This window comes from Leguminivora glycinivorella, chromosome 13, assembly GCF_023078275.1.
Source record: "Leguminivora glycinivorella isolate SPB_JAAS2020 chromosome 13, LegGlyc_1.1, whole genome shotgun sequence".
Classification (NCBI taxonomy): Eukaryota; Metazoa; Arthropoda; class Insecta; order Lepidoptera; family Tortricidae; genus Leguminivora; species Leguminivora glycinivorella.
This window is the reverse complement of record NC_062983.1, coordinates 7618589-7632421: the sequence shown is the minus strand read 5'-3', so window position 1 is coordinate 7632421 and position 13833 is coordinate 7618589. Positions and strand designations below refer to the sequence as shown.

The 13833-nt window shown below is 51.9% G+C and overlaps 1 protein-coding gene across 1 annotated transcript in view; it reads left to right on the top strand.

The window, feature by feature from the left end:
* Positions 1 to 13833, top strand: part of LOC125232708 (baculoviral IAP repeat-containing protein 6) — a 97917-nt gene that overhangs the window by 51197 nt on the left and 32887 nt on the right. The window contains 20 exon segments of the mRNA XM_048138466.1: positions 566 to 644; positions 736 to 1055; positions 1185 to 1589; positions 1719 to 2123; positions 2253 to 2657; positions 2787 to 3059; positions 3143 to 3547; positions 3677 to 3903; positions 3972 to 4259; positions 4847 to 5012; positions 5490 to 5573; positions 6162 to 6287; positions 6772 to 7074; positions 7401 to 7628; positions 8084 to 8327; positions 10396 to 10631; positions 11098 to 11288; positions 11933 to 12068; positions 12203 to 12287; positions 13240 to 13658. Coding sequence (XP_047994423.1) covers positions 566 to 644; positions 736 to 1055; positions 1185 to 1589; positions 1719 to 2123; positions 2253 to 2657; positions 2787 to 3059; positions 3143 to 3547; positions 3677 to 3903; positions 3972 to 4259; positions 4847 to 5012; positions 5490 to 5573; positions 6162 to 6287; positions 6772 to 7074; positions 7401 to 7628; positions 8084 to 8327; positions 10396 to 10631; positions 11098 to 11288; positions 11933 to 12068; positions 12203 to 12287; positions 13240 to 13658 — 5025 coding nt within the window.

The following is a 13833-nucleotide window of genomic DNA, read 5'->3' as shown; positions in this document are numbered from 1 at the left end:
CTGATAACTTAGTGATGTTAAAGCTTTGATTGACTTGGTGTGATTTCTTTGTGATTTGGAACTTAATTAACTGTCGTTGTGATTTAGTAATATTCGTTACATAATTTATTGCATAAACATTTACTGGACTTGTGTGTGTGATATGCCCACCGTTTCGCCCAATGGAAGGCCCCTGAGAGCTACCGGCTCCGACAGTAAAATTGCATTTTATTCACAAGAGTTTAAAATAATTTCACACAAATTTTAACTTGATGTCTAAAGCTGGGTGTTGGAATTCACGTATAAATGATGATTTTGAATCATAAACGTTAAATAAATTGAAATATTTTATTTATTTTGATATTTTACAGTTCGTATTTTCATAGTGTTGGTGTGGTGACAAATTTTGTGTTTCACTCGGTGGCAATGTTTGTTTAACCTGCGTGCCCTCGATACCCTCGCAACGCTCAAGATTCCACTTTTTGAATCTCGCTCGCTCGGGTGTCAATATTGGCACGTGCGGTTAAACGAAAACTTTGCCCCCTTGTAAAAGAAATAAGTATAATGTATGTAATGTGTCGTGCAGCTCACCACTCCCTGGGCTGGGTGCGCGAGACGGGCGGCGGGCGCGGCGAGGCGGGGTCGGAGGCGCGGCTGTCGGGGCTCTGCAGGAAGCTGCTGCACGCGTCCGCGCAGCCCGCCGCCTCACAGCCCAACACGGTATGTCATTACTTCACTGGCTCCACTGACACCGCCACTGGCCGACGTGCTGGGCGGCGGCGGCGCCACCGCCGTGCGCCGCGCGCCGCTGCGCCGCGCCGTGCTCCAGCAGCTGCTGCACTACTGCAGGAAGCTGCTGCACGCGTCCGCGCAGCCCGCCGCCTCACAGCCCAACACGGTATGTCATTACTTCACTGGCTCCACTGACACCGCCACTGGCCGACGTGCTGGGCGGCGGCGGCGCCACCGCCGTGCGCCGCGCGCCGCTGCGCCGCGCCGTGCTCCAGCAGCTGCTGCACTACTGCAGGAAGCTGCTGCACGCGTCCGCGCAGCCCGCCGCCTCACAGCCCAACACGGTATGTCATTACTTCACTGGCTCCACTGACACCGCCACTGGCCGACGTGCTGGGCGGCGGCGGCGCCACCGCCGTGCGCCGCGCGCCGCTGCGCCGCGCCGTGCTCCAGCAGCTGCTGCACTACTGCAGGAAGCTGCTGCACGCGTCCGCGCAGCCCGCCGCCTCACAGCCCAACACGGTATGTCATTACTTCACTGGCTCCACTGACACCGCCACTGGCCGACGTGCTGGGCGGCGGCGGCGCCACCGCCGTGCGCCGCGCGCCGCTGCGCCGCGCCGTGCTCCAGCAGCTGCTGCACTACTGCAGGAAGCTGCTGCACGCGTCCGCGCAGCCCGCCGCCTCACAGCCCAACACGGTATGTCATTACTTCACTGGCTCCACTGACACCGCCACTGGCCGACGTGCTGGGCGGCGGCGGCGCCACCGCCGTGCGCCGCGCGCCGCTGCGCCGCGCCGTGCTCCAGCAGCTGCTGCACTACTGCAGGAAGCTGCTGCACGCGTCCGCGCAGCCCGCCGCCTCACAGCCCAACACGGTATGTCATTACTTCACTGGCTCCACTGACACCGCCACTGGCCGACGTGCTGGGCGGCGGCGGCGCCACCGCCGTGCGCCGCGCGCCGCTGCGCCGCGCCGTGCTCCAGCAGCTGCTGCACTACTGCAGGAAGCTGCTGCACGCGTCCGCGCAGCCCGCCGCCTCACAGCCCAACACGGTATGTCATTACTTCACTGGCTCCACTGACACCGCCACTGGCCGACGTGCTGGGCGGCGGCGGCGCCACCGCCGTGCGCCGCGCGCCGCTGCGCCGCGCCGTGCTCCAGCAGCTGCTGCACTACTGCAGGAAGCTGCTGCACGCGTCCGCGCAGCCCGCCGCCTCACAGCCCAACACGGTATGTCATTACTTCACTGGCTCCACTGACACCGCCACTGGCCGACGTGCTGGGCGGCGGCGGCGCCACCGCCGTGCGCCGCGCGCCGCTGCGCCGCGCCGTGCTCCAGCAGCTGCTGCACTACTGCAGGAAGCTGCTGCACGCGTCCGCGCAGCCCGCCGCCTCACAGCCCAACACGGTATGTCATTACTTCACTGGCTCCACTGACACCGCCACTGGCCGACGTGCTGGGCGGCGGCGGCGCCACCGCCGTGCGCCGCGCGCCGCTGCGCCGCGCCGTGCTCCAGCAGCTGCTGCACTACTGCAGGAAGCTGCTGCACGCGTCCGCGCAGCCCGCCGCCTCACAGCCCAACACGGTATGTCATTACTTCACTGGCTCCACTGACACCGCCACTGGCCGACGTGCTGGGCGGCGGCGGCGCCACCGCCGTGCGCCGCGCGCCGCTGCGCCGCGCCGTGCTCCAGCAGCTGCTGCACTACTGCAGGAAGCTGCTGCACGCGTCCGCGCAGCCCGCCGCCTCACAGCCCAACACGGTATGTCATTACTTCACTGGCTCCACTGACACCGCCACTGGCCGACGTGCTGGGCGGCGGCGGCGCCACCGCCGTGCGCCGCGCGCCGCTGCGCCGCGCCGTGCTCCAGCAGCTGCTGCACTACTGCAGGAAGCTGCTGCACGCGTCCGCGCAGCCCGCCGCCTCACAGCCCAACACGGTATGTCATTACTTCACTGGCTCCACTGACACCGCCACTGGCCGACGTGCTGGGCGGCGGCGGCGCCACCGCCGTGCGCCGCGCGCCGCTGCGCCGCGCCGTGCTCCAGCAGCTGCTGCACTACTGCAGGAAGCTGCTGCACGCGTCCGCGCAGCCCGCCGCCTCACAGCCCAACACGGTATGTCATTACTTCACTGGCTCCACTGACACCGCCACTGGCCGACGTGCTGGGCGGCGGCGGCGCCACCGCCGTGCGCCGCGCGCCGCTGCGCCGCGCCGTGCTCCAGCAGCTGCTGCACTACTGCAGGAAGCTGCTGCACGCGTCCGCGCAGCCCGCCGCCTCACAGCCCAACACGGTATGTCATTACTTCACTGGCTCCACTGACACCGCCACTGGCCGACGTGCTGGGCGGCGGCGGCGCCACCGCCGTGCGCCGCGCGCCGCTGCGCCGCGCCGTGCTCCAGCAGCTGCTGCACTACTGCAGGAAGCTGCTGCACGCGTCCGCGCAGCCCGCCGCCTCACAGCCCAACACGGTATGTCATTACTTCACTGGCTCCACTGACACCGCCACTGGCCGACGTGCTGGGCGGCGGCGGCGCCACCGCCGTGCGCCGCGCGCCGCTGCGCCGCGCCGTGCTCCAGCAGCTGCTGCACTACTGCAGGAAGCTGCTGCACGCGTCCGCGCAGCCCGCCGCCTCACAGCCCAACACGGTATGTCATTACTTCACTGGCTCCACTGACACCGCCACTGGCCGACGTGCTGGGCGGCGGCGGCGCCACCGCCGTGCGCCGCGCGCCGCTGCGCCGCGCCGTGCTCCAGCAGCTGCTGCACTACTGCAGGAAGCTGCTGCACGCGTCCGCGCAGCCCGCCGCCTCACAGCCCAACACGGTATGTCATTACTTCACTGGCTCCACTGACACCGCCACTGGCCGACGTGCTGGGCGGCGGCGGCGCCACCGCCGTGCGCCGCGCGCCGCTGCGCCGCGCCGTGCTCCAGCAGCTGCTGCACTACTGCAGGAAGCTGCTGCACGCGTCCGCGCAGCCCGCCGCCTCACAGCCCAACACGGTATGTCATTACTTCACTGGCTCCACTGACACCGCCACTGGCCGACGTGCTGGGCGGCGGCGGCGCCACCGCCGTGCGCCGCGCGCCGCTGCGCCGCGCCGTGCTCCAGCAGCTGCTGCACTACTGCAGGAAGCTGCTGCACGCGTCCGCGCAGCCCGCCGCCTCACAGCCCAACACGGTATGTCATTACTTCACTGGCTCCACTGACACCGCCACTGGCCGACGTGCTGGGCGGCGGCGGCGCCACCGCCGTGCGCCGCGCGCCGCTGCGCCGCGCCGTGCTCCAGCAGCTGCTGCACTACTGCAGGAAGCTGCTGCACGCGTCCGCGCAGCCCGCCGCCTCACAGCCCAACACGGTATGTCATTACTTCACTGGCTCCACTGACACCGCCACTGGCCGACGTGCTGGGCGGCGGCGGCGCCACCGCCGTGCGCCGCGCGCCGCTGCGCCGCGCCGTGCTCCAGCAGCTGCTGCACTACTGCAGGAAGCTGCTGCACGCGTCCGCGCAGCCCGCCGCCTCACAGCCCAACACGGTATGTCATTACTTCACTGGCTCCACTGACACCGCCACTGGCCGACGTGCTGGGCGGCGGCGGCGCCACCGCCGTGCGCCGCGCGCCGCTGCGCCGCGCCGTGCTCCAGCAGCTGCTGCACTACTGCAGGAAGCTGCTGCACGCGTCCGCGCACTCTGCCGCCTCACAGCCCAACACGGTTTGTCATTAACCAACGTTACTTACTTCACTGGCTCCACTGACATGCCGAATCCAGCATATTTCTATCCGGAGTTCCTAAAAACTACTAAGTCCGTACCCTATCCGGAGCCACAAACGTTAGAATTTTTAAATAAATAATGTTCGAATCCCGTACAGCATATTTCATTAGGTCGTGTGCGAAAATAAGGCGGAAGTTCGGAAGTCCGTCTGGCCGATATGACATTTCAACAGTATACACTAAAGTTGCTTGCATATGTTTACATTCCTAAATAAGGAAGTTGCATTGGAGCAGTCACCGCTTAGTAGACTGATATGTTGTGCCGACAACCGATCAAAATCAAGCAAAAAAGGCGCAATTGAGGTTCGAAAACCAAACCAGATATATATAATTATTTTTTCTGTTGCAGTCTGCCTCGAGTCCAGGCGTGGCCGGAGGCAGCGGCAGCTCCAGCAGTGGCGAGGGCTCCTCCCAGTCACAAACTGACGAAAGCAAACAGCAAGCGCAGGATACTACCAATCTCGAGGACGAGAGGAAACAGCAAGCGCCGAGAGCACCTTGCGTCGCTGATACAGGTTTGTTCTTAAAAAATAATAATATGCTACTGAAAGTATCACAAAATTCGAAAGTGTTTCACAAAAAATCACATACTGTGTCTGAGAAAATACTTTGAACATCCTTATCTGACAATTTCTGGCAGGTACTGAACAAGATTATTACACGTTCGACACCAGAACCCGCCTAGTAGGCACTCGTGATTCATTCGATTTTGATGCGGTTTTTTTTAATAGATAGAGTGATTGTAGAGAAGGTTTACATGTAGGTCGCTAGTACCCGTGCGACCATTTCTCCATGCAATTTCACGGATTTTGATGCGGTTTTTTTTAATAGATAGAGTGATTGTAGAGGAAGGCATGTAGGTATAGTCTGCACTGTAAATTATAAATTAAAGCTTCTGAGCCATTTTTTGGCTGGTAGTGAATGTGTTAAAACCGCATTTGAGTCATAAATGTAAACCATACATTTGTAATGTTTCCCCAACTTGTTGACAGTGCTGCAACACCACGCAATCATGCAGAGGTTCTACAGGACCTTATCCATTTGCGACGGCATGAACACGACAGTGCTCAATTCAGGTAACTTTTTAATATTTAGTCTATAATAATAATTCTCGTGAAAGCCGAGAATCTCGTGAAAGCCGAGAAGGACAAGTCCAGTAAGTACCTAGATCGGCAACATTACCGCCATGGGATGTTGATTCGACGATCATTGTCCCGATAGTCGTTTCAGCAACGGCTCATAGCGAAGAGTCTCGACCAACATCTCGAGAGACTGCCGATGGATCATGGGTCAGATGCAGAAGGCGGTGATCTTGGACACGGCGCGGATAGTCCGACGGTTGTTTAACCAAGATGCTGGCGCAAGGTTTTTTTTATAATGTTTTTATATATTTTGTATTGTTTTGTATGTGGTTTTGTATTTTACTTTTATAATCATATTATAACAAACCTAGCCTAAGAATCAAAATGAATAAAGATTATCGTAAATGCCTAAAGACTGATTTTGGCAGTACAAGATCTCGCATGTAAATTGCAATACGATTTGATCGAACGTGAAATATTTGGGTGTAACAAATCGCATGCGAGTTCTTGCGTCGTCTTTATTATTTTTAAAGGTTAACCACCTAGGAGAGGGCGGAACTAAGTTATTATTTGTGTTGGCAGGCATGAACTCTGAGCCTTCCGGCGAATACGCGTCGTTGAAGGAGGAGGTGTTCTGGCTGGTCGCGCACATGGCCAGCGTGGCTTCCAATCCTGCCGCCATGCTGCCCAGCTTAATGGACTTCCTGAGTGAGTAAATTGCAGTTTAATTATGACCTATATGAAAACAAAATTGACAAGGGAATATTGCATCTCTATCACTCGTGTTTTTCGAGTGAGATAAAACCAGATAAAATGTACTTTGTGGCATGTTTTTAGTGAGTGTTATATAACTACCTACACACATCACATGTTTTGCACATCTGGAAACCCAAGAAGTGATTACCACAATGATTTGACAAATCGTGAAAGTAGAGGGCACAGCCAAAGGTTAGATGCCACCAAGACTGCAACCATTGTAGACGCAACAGCAAGGTGAACAGCATGTGCAAACCCGGAAAAAAAGGAAAATTTATGTGATATTATGACATATGACTGCGTCAGCAGTTGGTTAGAATAACGCATTACCTGCACCTGGCGGTAAAATGTTGGTCTGCCTCCTCATCTCCAAACTTCTTTATTGTCCCTGAAAACCAAGAACATGACTCCTATATCGACTTTAAACTTGTTTCAGGAAAAGAAGAAGTTGTCCACCTATCCCAAGCAATGCAGCAACTAATAATCCGACTGCTCGACAAGCCCGAAGCCCTAAACGCCTTCATAGAAGCCGGAGGGCTAGAGCTAGCCGTCGAGAAACTAACTCAGTGCCACCAAGCGGGCCCCAGCGCTAACCAGGGACTCGTGTCATCACTAATGAACTACCTGAAGTTACCACCGCAACTTATCAATATGTCCACGTCATCTAATAATGGGAATAAGAAGAATCAACTACCGGTGTTGGAGACGACAAATGGGCTTATCAACATCGCGCCTTTATGTAAGAAAAATTTGTGAACTGCAAGATTTCTATATTATTTTATCGGTAACATAATATATGATTTCCGCTCGCTTTGCTCGTACGTCGACACAAACAGATTTATGCACGGATGTGATTTTCAATATATTCGGTGAATACAAAACATCGTAACCTCGCTCTGGGTGCACTGCTTCTCTGGAGCAGAAGAATCACAGACTTTCTTCGGCAACGTTCTGCCATTTACATATTTAAGCTACTTCTCCACAGACGGAGCTGGTAACAAATTCTTCGAGACGTGGCTCGTTCTGTGTAGATCCGCCTATTTATCGTTTTTCTTGTTCTCCCAGGTACTGTGTCCTGCGGGAACCCAACAGCACAGGCCGCTGATGTCCTTCTCAGCGGCGGCGGCGCCGCGCATGCAGGCGGCTCTTGTGCCGCTCGCCGCGTCCGCGCCGCAGCGTGGTCCTACCACTTCTTCAGCGCTGACGATTCTTCTTTGGCACTCACACTTCAACTGCCGTACGCTGCTCAACTGCATGAGCTTCAGCTCCATCCACATCTCACAAGCCTAGCAAGTAAGTATAGTGACTTTCTCGATGGTTTTGACGGACTTATGTTTGTGACGTAATCATGAGTGCTGCTGCGTGGTCGTATTGGTGGCTTAATTCGCCACTCGCGATCACACGGCAACGGCCATACGCGGCGCAACCCAGGCATTTCTATGACTTTTGATCATAATTCTTGCCTTGAAATTGGTGCCCCTTAACGGAAAATGGAGTGGCTTTACAACGCAAAGGCGACTTCGAAAATTTAGTTCAACAGATTAACAGGTATATACACTGTAGTAACTATACATGAACGCCATCAAAGTGACCCCAAAATTTGTTTACAGCCATCCCGGTTATCCATACCAACGATTTCTCAGTGCTACTTGCTTTTCTTACATCTAATAACATGGGAGTTCATTTAATTTAGCGTTGAATTAACTACATGACGCCCGCATCGGTATTAACGAAATGATCTTCCACAGCATGCCCAGGCGCCGTGGCAGTTGAAGCCGGCTGCGGCGGCACGCTAGCCCCTCTTGGGCCTCCCCAGAACACCGCCGGCATGACTTTCATCCGCCTCGTAGTCGCGAGACCCATCGTCTGCACGACTGTGCAAGTGCGGCTATATAAGCCAAGAGATAGCTCCAATATGGGGCTGTTGCAACTGAGATTATTGGCTCAGCCTGCGTTCGCTGCTCCCGCCTCGCCGCATTCACTTCCACACACGTGAGTCTTAATTTTTTAATTTTAATTGCTGTCACTCGATTCGTCGTGGGGCCTACCCATTTCTGCACGACTGACATTCTGCGTCTATACAAGCCAGGATAACTCGCGACTGCCGGTACGTGAGTCAAAATTTTATGTCAAGCTTTTTACAGATTGTTACAAAAATATCTATATCTCTTCTTAGCGTCAGTTACAGATGTAGTACGAAAATAATTTCCTTCTTATGTTTACGGAAACGTATGAAGGTGTCATGCTATTTCAGTCAGTCTCAGTACAAGACTTACTGACACTATCTGAACTAGTATGAAAAATATGAACGTTTCCGAAAAAATACGAAGGAAAAGCTTTTCGCACTACATCTGATACTCGTGCCGTTCGAGGCGTCCGAAATCAATGCATTATTGTATATCAGCGAAAACCATCGTGAGTAGGGAATGCAATCTCGTTCTCGCGAGATCTCTTTTGTACGAGATCTCGGTCATTTTAAGCGAGATTGATCTCGGCCGAAAAATCGACGAGATCTCGCGAGATCAACGAGATTGAACTCAAGCATGAAATGTCTTATTTAAAGCTCGCGAACTGACTCAACATGTTTCGCTCGCAAGTTTTAAGTGATTTATATGAACTATTATGTAATTTGAATGAACTCGCCAACTCGTCAACTCAGTAGAGATCTATATCTACATTCAACTCGCTTATTTCACTCAGTAATTTACTACTATCTAACTCAAATGTTCGGAATTACGAATGACAAATTCGGACCGTTTTGAATAAATTCGGCGGGTGCAGGGCAATTTCCGTGATTCGCCACCATGACCATCAATTTTACGAATTTAACGAATATTCGTGCATAGTTTTGTTGGATATCGAGAGAACAGAAGCCTATACTACGGCTGTTCTTTGTTAGGCAACCAATAACAATTTCCAATTTACACTCAAAAAATTAAATCATTTTTTTTTTCTTATTTAAATAGTCCCACCCTACTACTATAATAGATATATTATAATATGTTATCTATTTTAGTTTATATATAACTATCGGGTTTAAAAAGCGTATTGTATTGGTAGTCTAATATTTTTATGTAATTTATTAGTACCAGGTCAACCAGTCATAATTGAGTATAGTTAATGTTTTATGTGGGTATATTTAATGATGTTAGGGATAACCTTGACTTTTATAATGTTAATATTTTATCCATTGATAAAGCGATACGTTGAGGAATTTTTAAGTAGTCTCTACTGTTTGCGGTTGGCATGATAACGAATTCGAATTTGGCGATTTTGGCACGCTTCGTTTTTTTACTCACTCTTGAATAATAATTTCATTTCATTTTCTTAGATGATAATCTATACTTAGTTTTATAAAATATACTGTGAGTTGTGAGGTACATAACATAATTTATGTTAAACAAAGTAAAAAACATAAAAACATATGAAAAAATAGTCAAGATAAATATTTGTTTCATAATACCAATCATTCTCATTATTATTTTTATCCTTATTCGTTGCTATATTGTGATTAGTTACAAGATAAACCCACAAACTGGCCAATCTCGCGAGATCTCGAAATTAGCGAGATCTCGCGAGATCGGCTTCATGCATTCCCGAGATCTCGGCCGGGCCCCAATCTCGTCGAGATTGCATTCCCTAATCGTGAGGATTTGGGAATATTACTGCCTATAAATAGGTATTAAGATCTATTCTTACGGGTAGAAGTTTGCTAAAACGCCACCCTAAGGCGGTTGAGAATTGAGGGAAGGCATGGATAAATTCGCACACATCCAGCAGGCCTCCGTGGCGCAGTTGGTAGCGTGATGGCCCCGGCAAGGCCAAAGGTCGCAGGTTCGAGTCCTGCCGGAGGTGTGAATTTTTCCATTTTTCCTTTGATTTAAAAATGTGTAATATCACTCGCAGACGTTTCTGCATGATAAAAAAAACAAATTTAGGTATAAATAAATTATGAACAAATAGCAATCTTTATTTAATACAACCCTGTACTTGCCGTACTACTTCACGCTTCACATGGCGACCCTACCAGGATTATTGAGTTCATCAGCTTTGGTTTCAGCAATAACTGGGCGCAAGTGGTAGCCACGTGCACCCGCGCGCGGCTGGCGGCCGGGCGCTGGGCGTGCGTGACGGGCGGCGGCTGCGTGGCGGCGCTGACGGGCGCGCTGGCGGGCGGCGGCGGCGCGGCCGCGCACGCGCACCACGCGCTGCTGGCCGCCGCCAAGGCCTGTCCGCAGCTGCGCGCGCCGCTGCTCGCCGCGCTGCTCAACATGGACGAGCAGGCGCACGCGCAAGGTAACCACCGCTAGCCTGCAGACTGCAGACCAGATGCAAAATCTTGGGCCATCATATCATGGTAGGAGATATGACAACCCGTGTACGTCAACTGCCGCTCCAAATTAAATTGAATTGAAAAAGTGAGAGGTTGCGGACCCGGCGCTACTTTCGTAGGTCATCGCATCACGACCGGACGTAGTGATATGGTTAAGGTCGATAAAACCTCATGGACGTCAGTTGCCATTGGGAGGTTTAAAATGGCAGGTATTCAAATACGACCCTTTAATCGCCCTTAATAATTTTGCTTAATGAAATGCTTTTGGTCATTGAAACAAACTCCATGCTTACAGTCTGTGACGATCGTTTATGGTAAACACATAACGAATCTTAAATAATGTATTGGATTATAAATGGCATGGAGTAGAATGTCTTATTTTTAATATCTATTACTCGAGTGTATATCTAAGTTGCAATGTTTTCGCAGCGTTCCAGCCACCATCGGGCGGGCGCACCAACAACAGTATGAACGCGATCTGCTCGCTAGCTCGACAGCTGTGCCGCTGGTGCTCGGACGGGTCCGTGCAGGCCTACGTGCGCTGGCTGGGCGCCGCCGCCGAGCTGTGGCTGCGCGAGCGTCGCCTGCCGCCCGCCGCCACCGTGCACACACTCGCCAGCGTACGTACACACACAGACACACCGAACTAATAATAGTGCAATTCCCGAAAAGTTTGTACATTTGGATCACGTCTCCGATTTTGATAAAAATTGGTAGGCTGATAAGAGTCCATGATCCTGAGCAAGATCCACTAGGTTTCTCAAAATGTCCTAGGTTGATTGTATGAAACTTTCCTTTTTTGTTACCTTTATTGTGTTAAAATGTATAGATATCTGGTAACAAAAAAGGAAGGTTTCATACACTACATGACGTGATCCAATTGCACAAACAATGGGAATTGCACAAAACACACAGTCATAACCACAGCGTTGCGAGGCCGGGGCAATCTCGCTGCCTCGTCCGAGGCACGCCAACTGGTAATCTGCCGCGCGACCACACTGCCAGTTGCCACGTAACGCTGTTTACTCTGCGTGAGCTCTATTTGAAACACAGTTCTATTCAAGTTTATGGTTCCTTCTCGACACGATGTTGGCCCAAATAAATTATGTAATAAGCCTCAGTTACGAGCATCCAGTGATTCAATGTTTTTAAATGCAATATAATTCAAATTCCAAACATTGCAGTCATTGTTAAAGTCTTTAAATTATCGCAAAATGTATCGTTAAAATTGTTAGAAATGTATTAATTTCAATTTTGATTTTAGGTGTTATGGACGCTAAAAGAAGAAAGGATCATGGAGAATTTAGAGGAATTAATCACAGATGACCTGTTCGAGCTTATTTACACTTGGGTCAAAGATGTGCCTGAAAATAGTCTTATAAAGAAGTCTTTAGATGCCGGTAAGAGCTGTTATTATTGAAACACTTTGATTTATGATATTGTTACATATAACTATGTTAATTCTAATTTATTGTACATTTATAGGTAAAGGACAATAACTCATTCTATGATTGAATAAATTCTTTTGTTTCAGTATTGTGTTCAATGTGCTACATCCGACCGGAACTATTTAGAATGTTGTTGGAACAGATGGATATTCCTGTAGACAACGACGAAAGGTGGGTCTAGAATGGTATTTCAAAGTCATATAGTCGATTAACTAAACGTGACACGATTGTAATATATGAAACTTCCGTTGTATGAATGACACCAGCATGAGTATATTAATGTTTTGAATAATGTGCTACCCGCATAGTATGGTCATTCTCTCATTTAAAAAAATGTTATTCTAGCTCTTTTCATATGCTATCGGAAACATGATATTGATCATTTTAAAAAAAAAGATGAATTCGTTAATAGCCGGGCGAGCACACTTCTCACGTGGAAAACGTGTTATGTAGATGTGCCTCGGGCGAAGCAGTGCGCGCGTTTTGCTGGGCTGAGACATTAGACTTTTGATAGGCGATGTTGCCCCGTGACGTGCCTCGCTCTGTGTGGACCGGGCTGAAGTTTTAAGAGGATACGGTAGCGAAAATGCTAAAATGGAAAGGAGCTTCCCTTTCAACTTGGGAATTTTAGTTAAATATACAAGTGTTATTAACTAGATTTATCGAAAAAAAATTGTCCATTAAGAACAACTCAGTCAAAAGATATTTCAAAAAAAATCTTTAAAATCGAGGTTCCGCTCTCGACTCTTTCCTCCTTCAAAACTTAATCAATCGGAACAAAATTTGAGAATCTGAATAACAATGAAATAATCTATGTCGGACCGTTTAGCTTTTTTGGTTAATTGTTACCAATCTTGAGTATCACACCTTTTTTTGCGCCACAATGAAAAAGGCCCTTTTTGGAAATTTTTGATTAGCTCTAGAGTCTTTAAAAAGCAGAATATCAAAAAAATCTAAACGGTCCGACACAGATAAAAATAATAACAATCTGTGTTGAAAAAATCATTGCTCTATCTTCAAAATCCAGGGAGGAAATAGTCGAGAGCGTTTGTATGGAGAATTGACCCCTACCGTATTGTCTTAAGCATACAAAATGTTTAAGTAAGATGTTTGTGTCGTGCAGCATGGAGGGTCTAACCGACGACACCAAAGTCCACGGCGGCGCGGCGCCCCTCTGGCGTGGCGGCTGCAGGGCTGGCAGCTGCGCACGGCCGCCGCGTGCGCCATGTCGCCCGCCGCCACCACGCTGCTGCTCGGCTCCGCGCTGCCCGCCCGCGCCGTGCGCGCGCTCGCCGCCGCCGCCGCCACCAGGCTGGCCGGCATACAGCAGCCGCTCGAGCCCGACCAGACCCCGCAGAGAGAAGGTCAGTTCCTTGACGTTGGGCTACAGGGCTGCGTGCGCCGTGTCGCCCGCCGCCACCACGCTGCTGCTCGGCTCCGCGCTGCCCGCCCGCGCCGTGCGCGCGCTCGCCGCCGCCGCCGCCACCAGGCTGGCCGGCATACAGCAGCCGCCCGAGCCCGACCAGACCCCGCAGAGAGAAGGTCAGTTCCTTGACGTTGGGCTACAGGGCTGCGTGCGCCGTGTCGCCCGCCGCCACCACGCTGCTGCTCGGCTCCGCGCTGCCCGCCCGCGCCGTGCGCGCGCTCGCCGCCGCCGCCGCCACCAGGCTGGCCGGCATACAGCAGCCGCCCGAGCCCGACCAGACCCCGCAGAGAG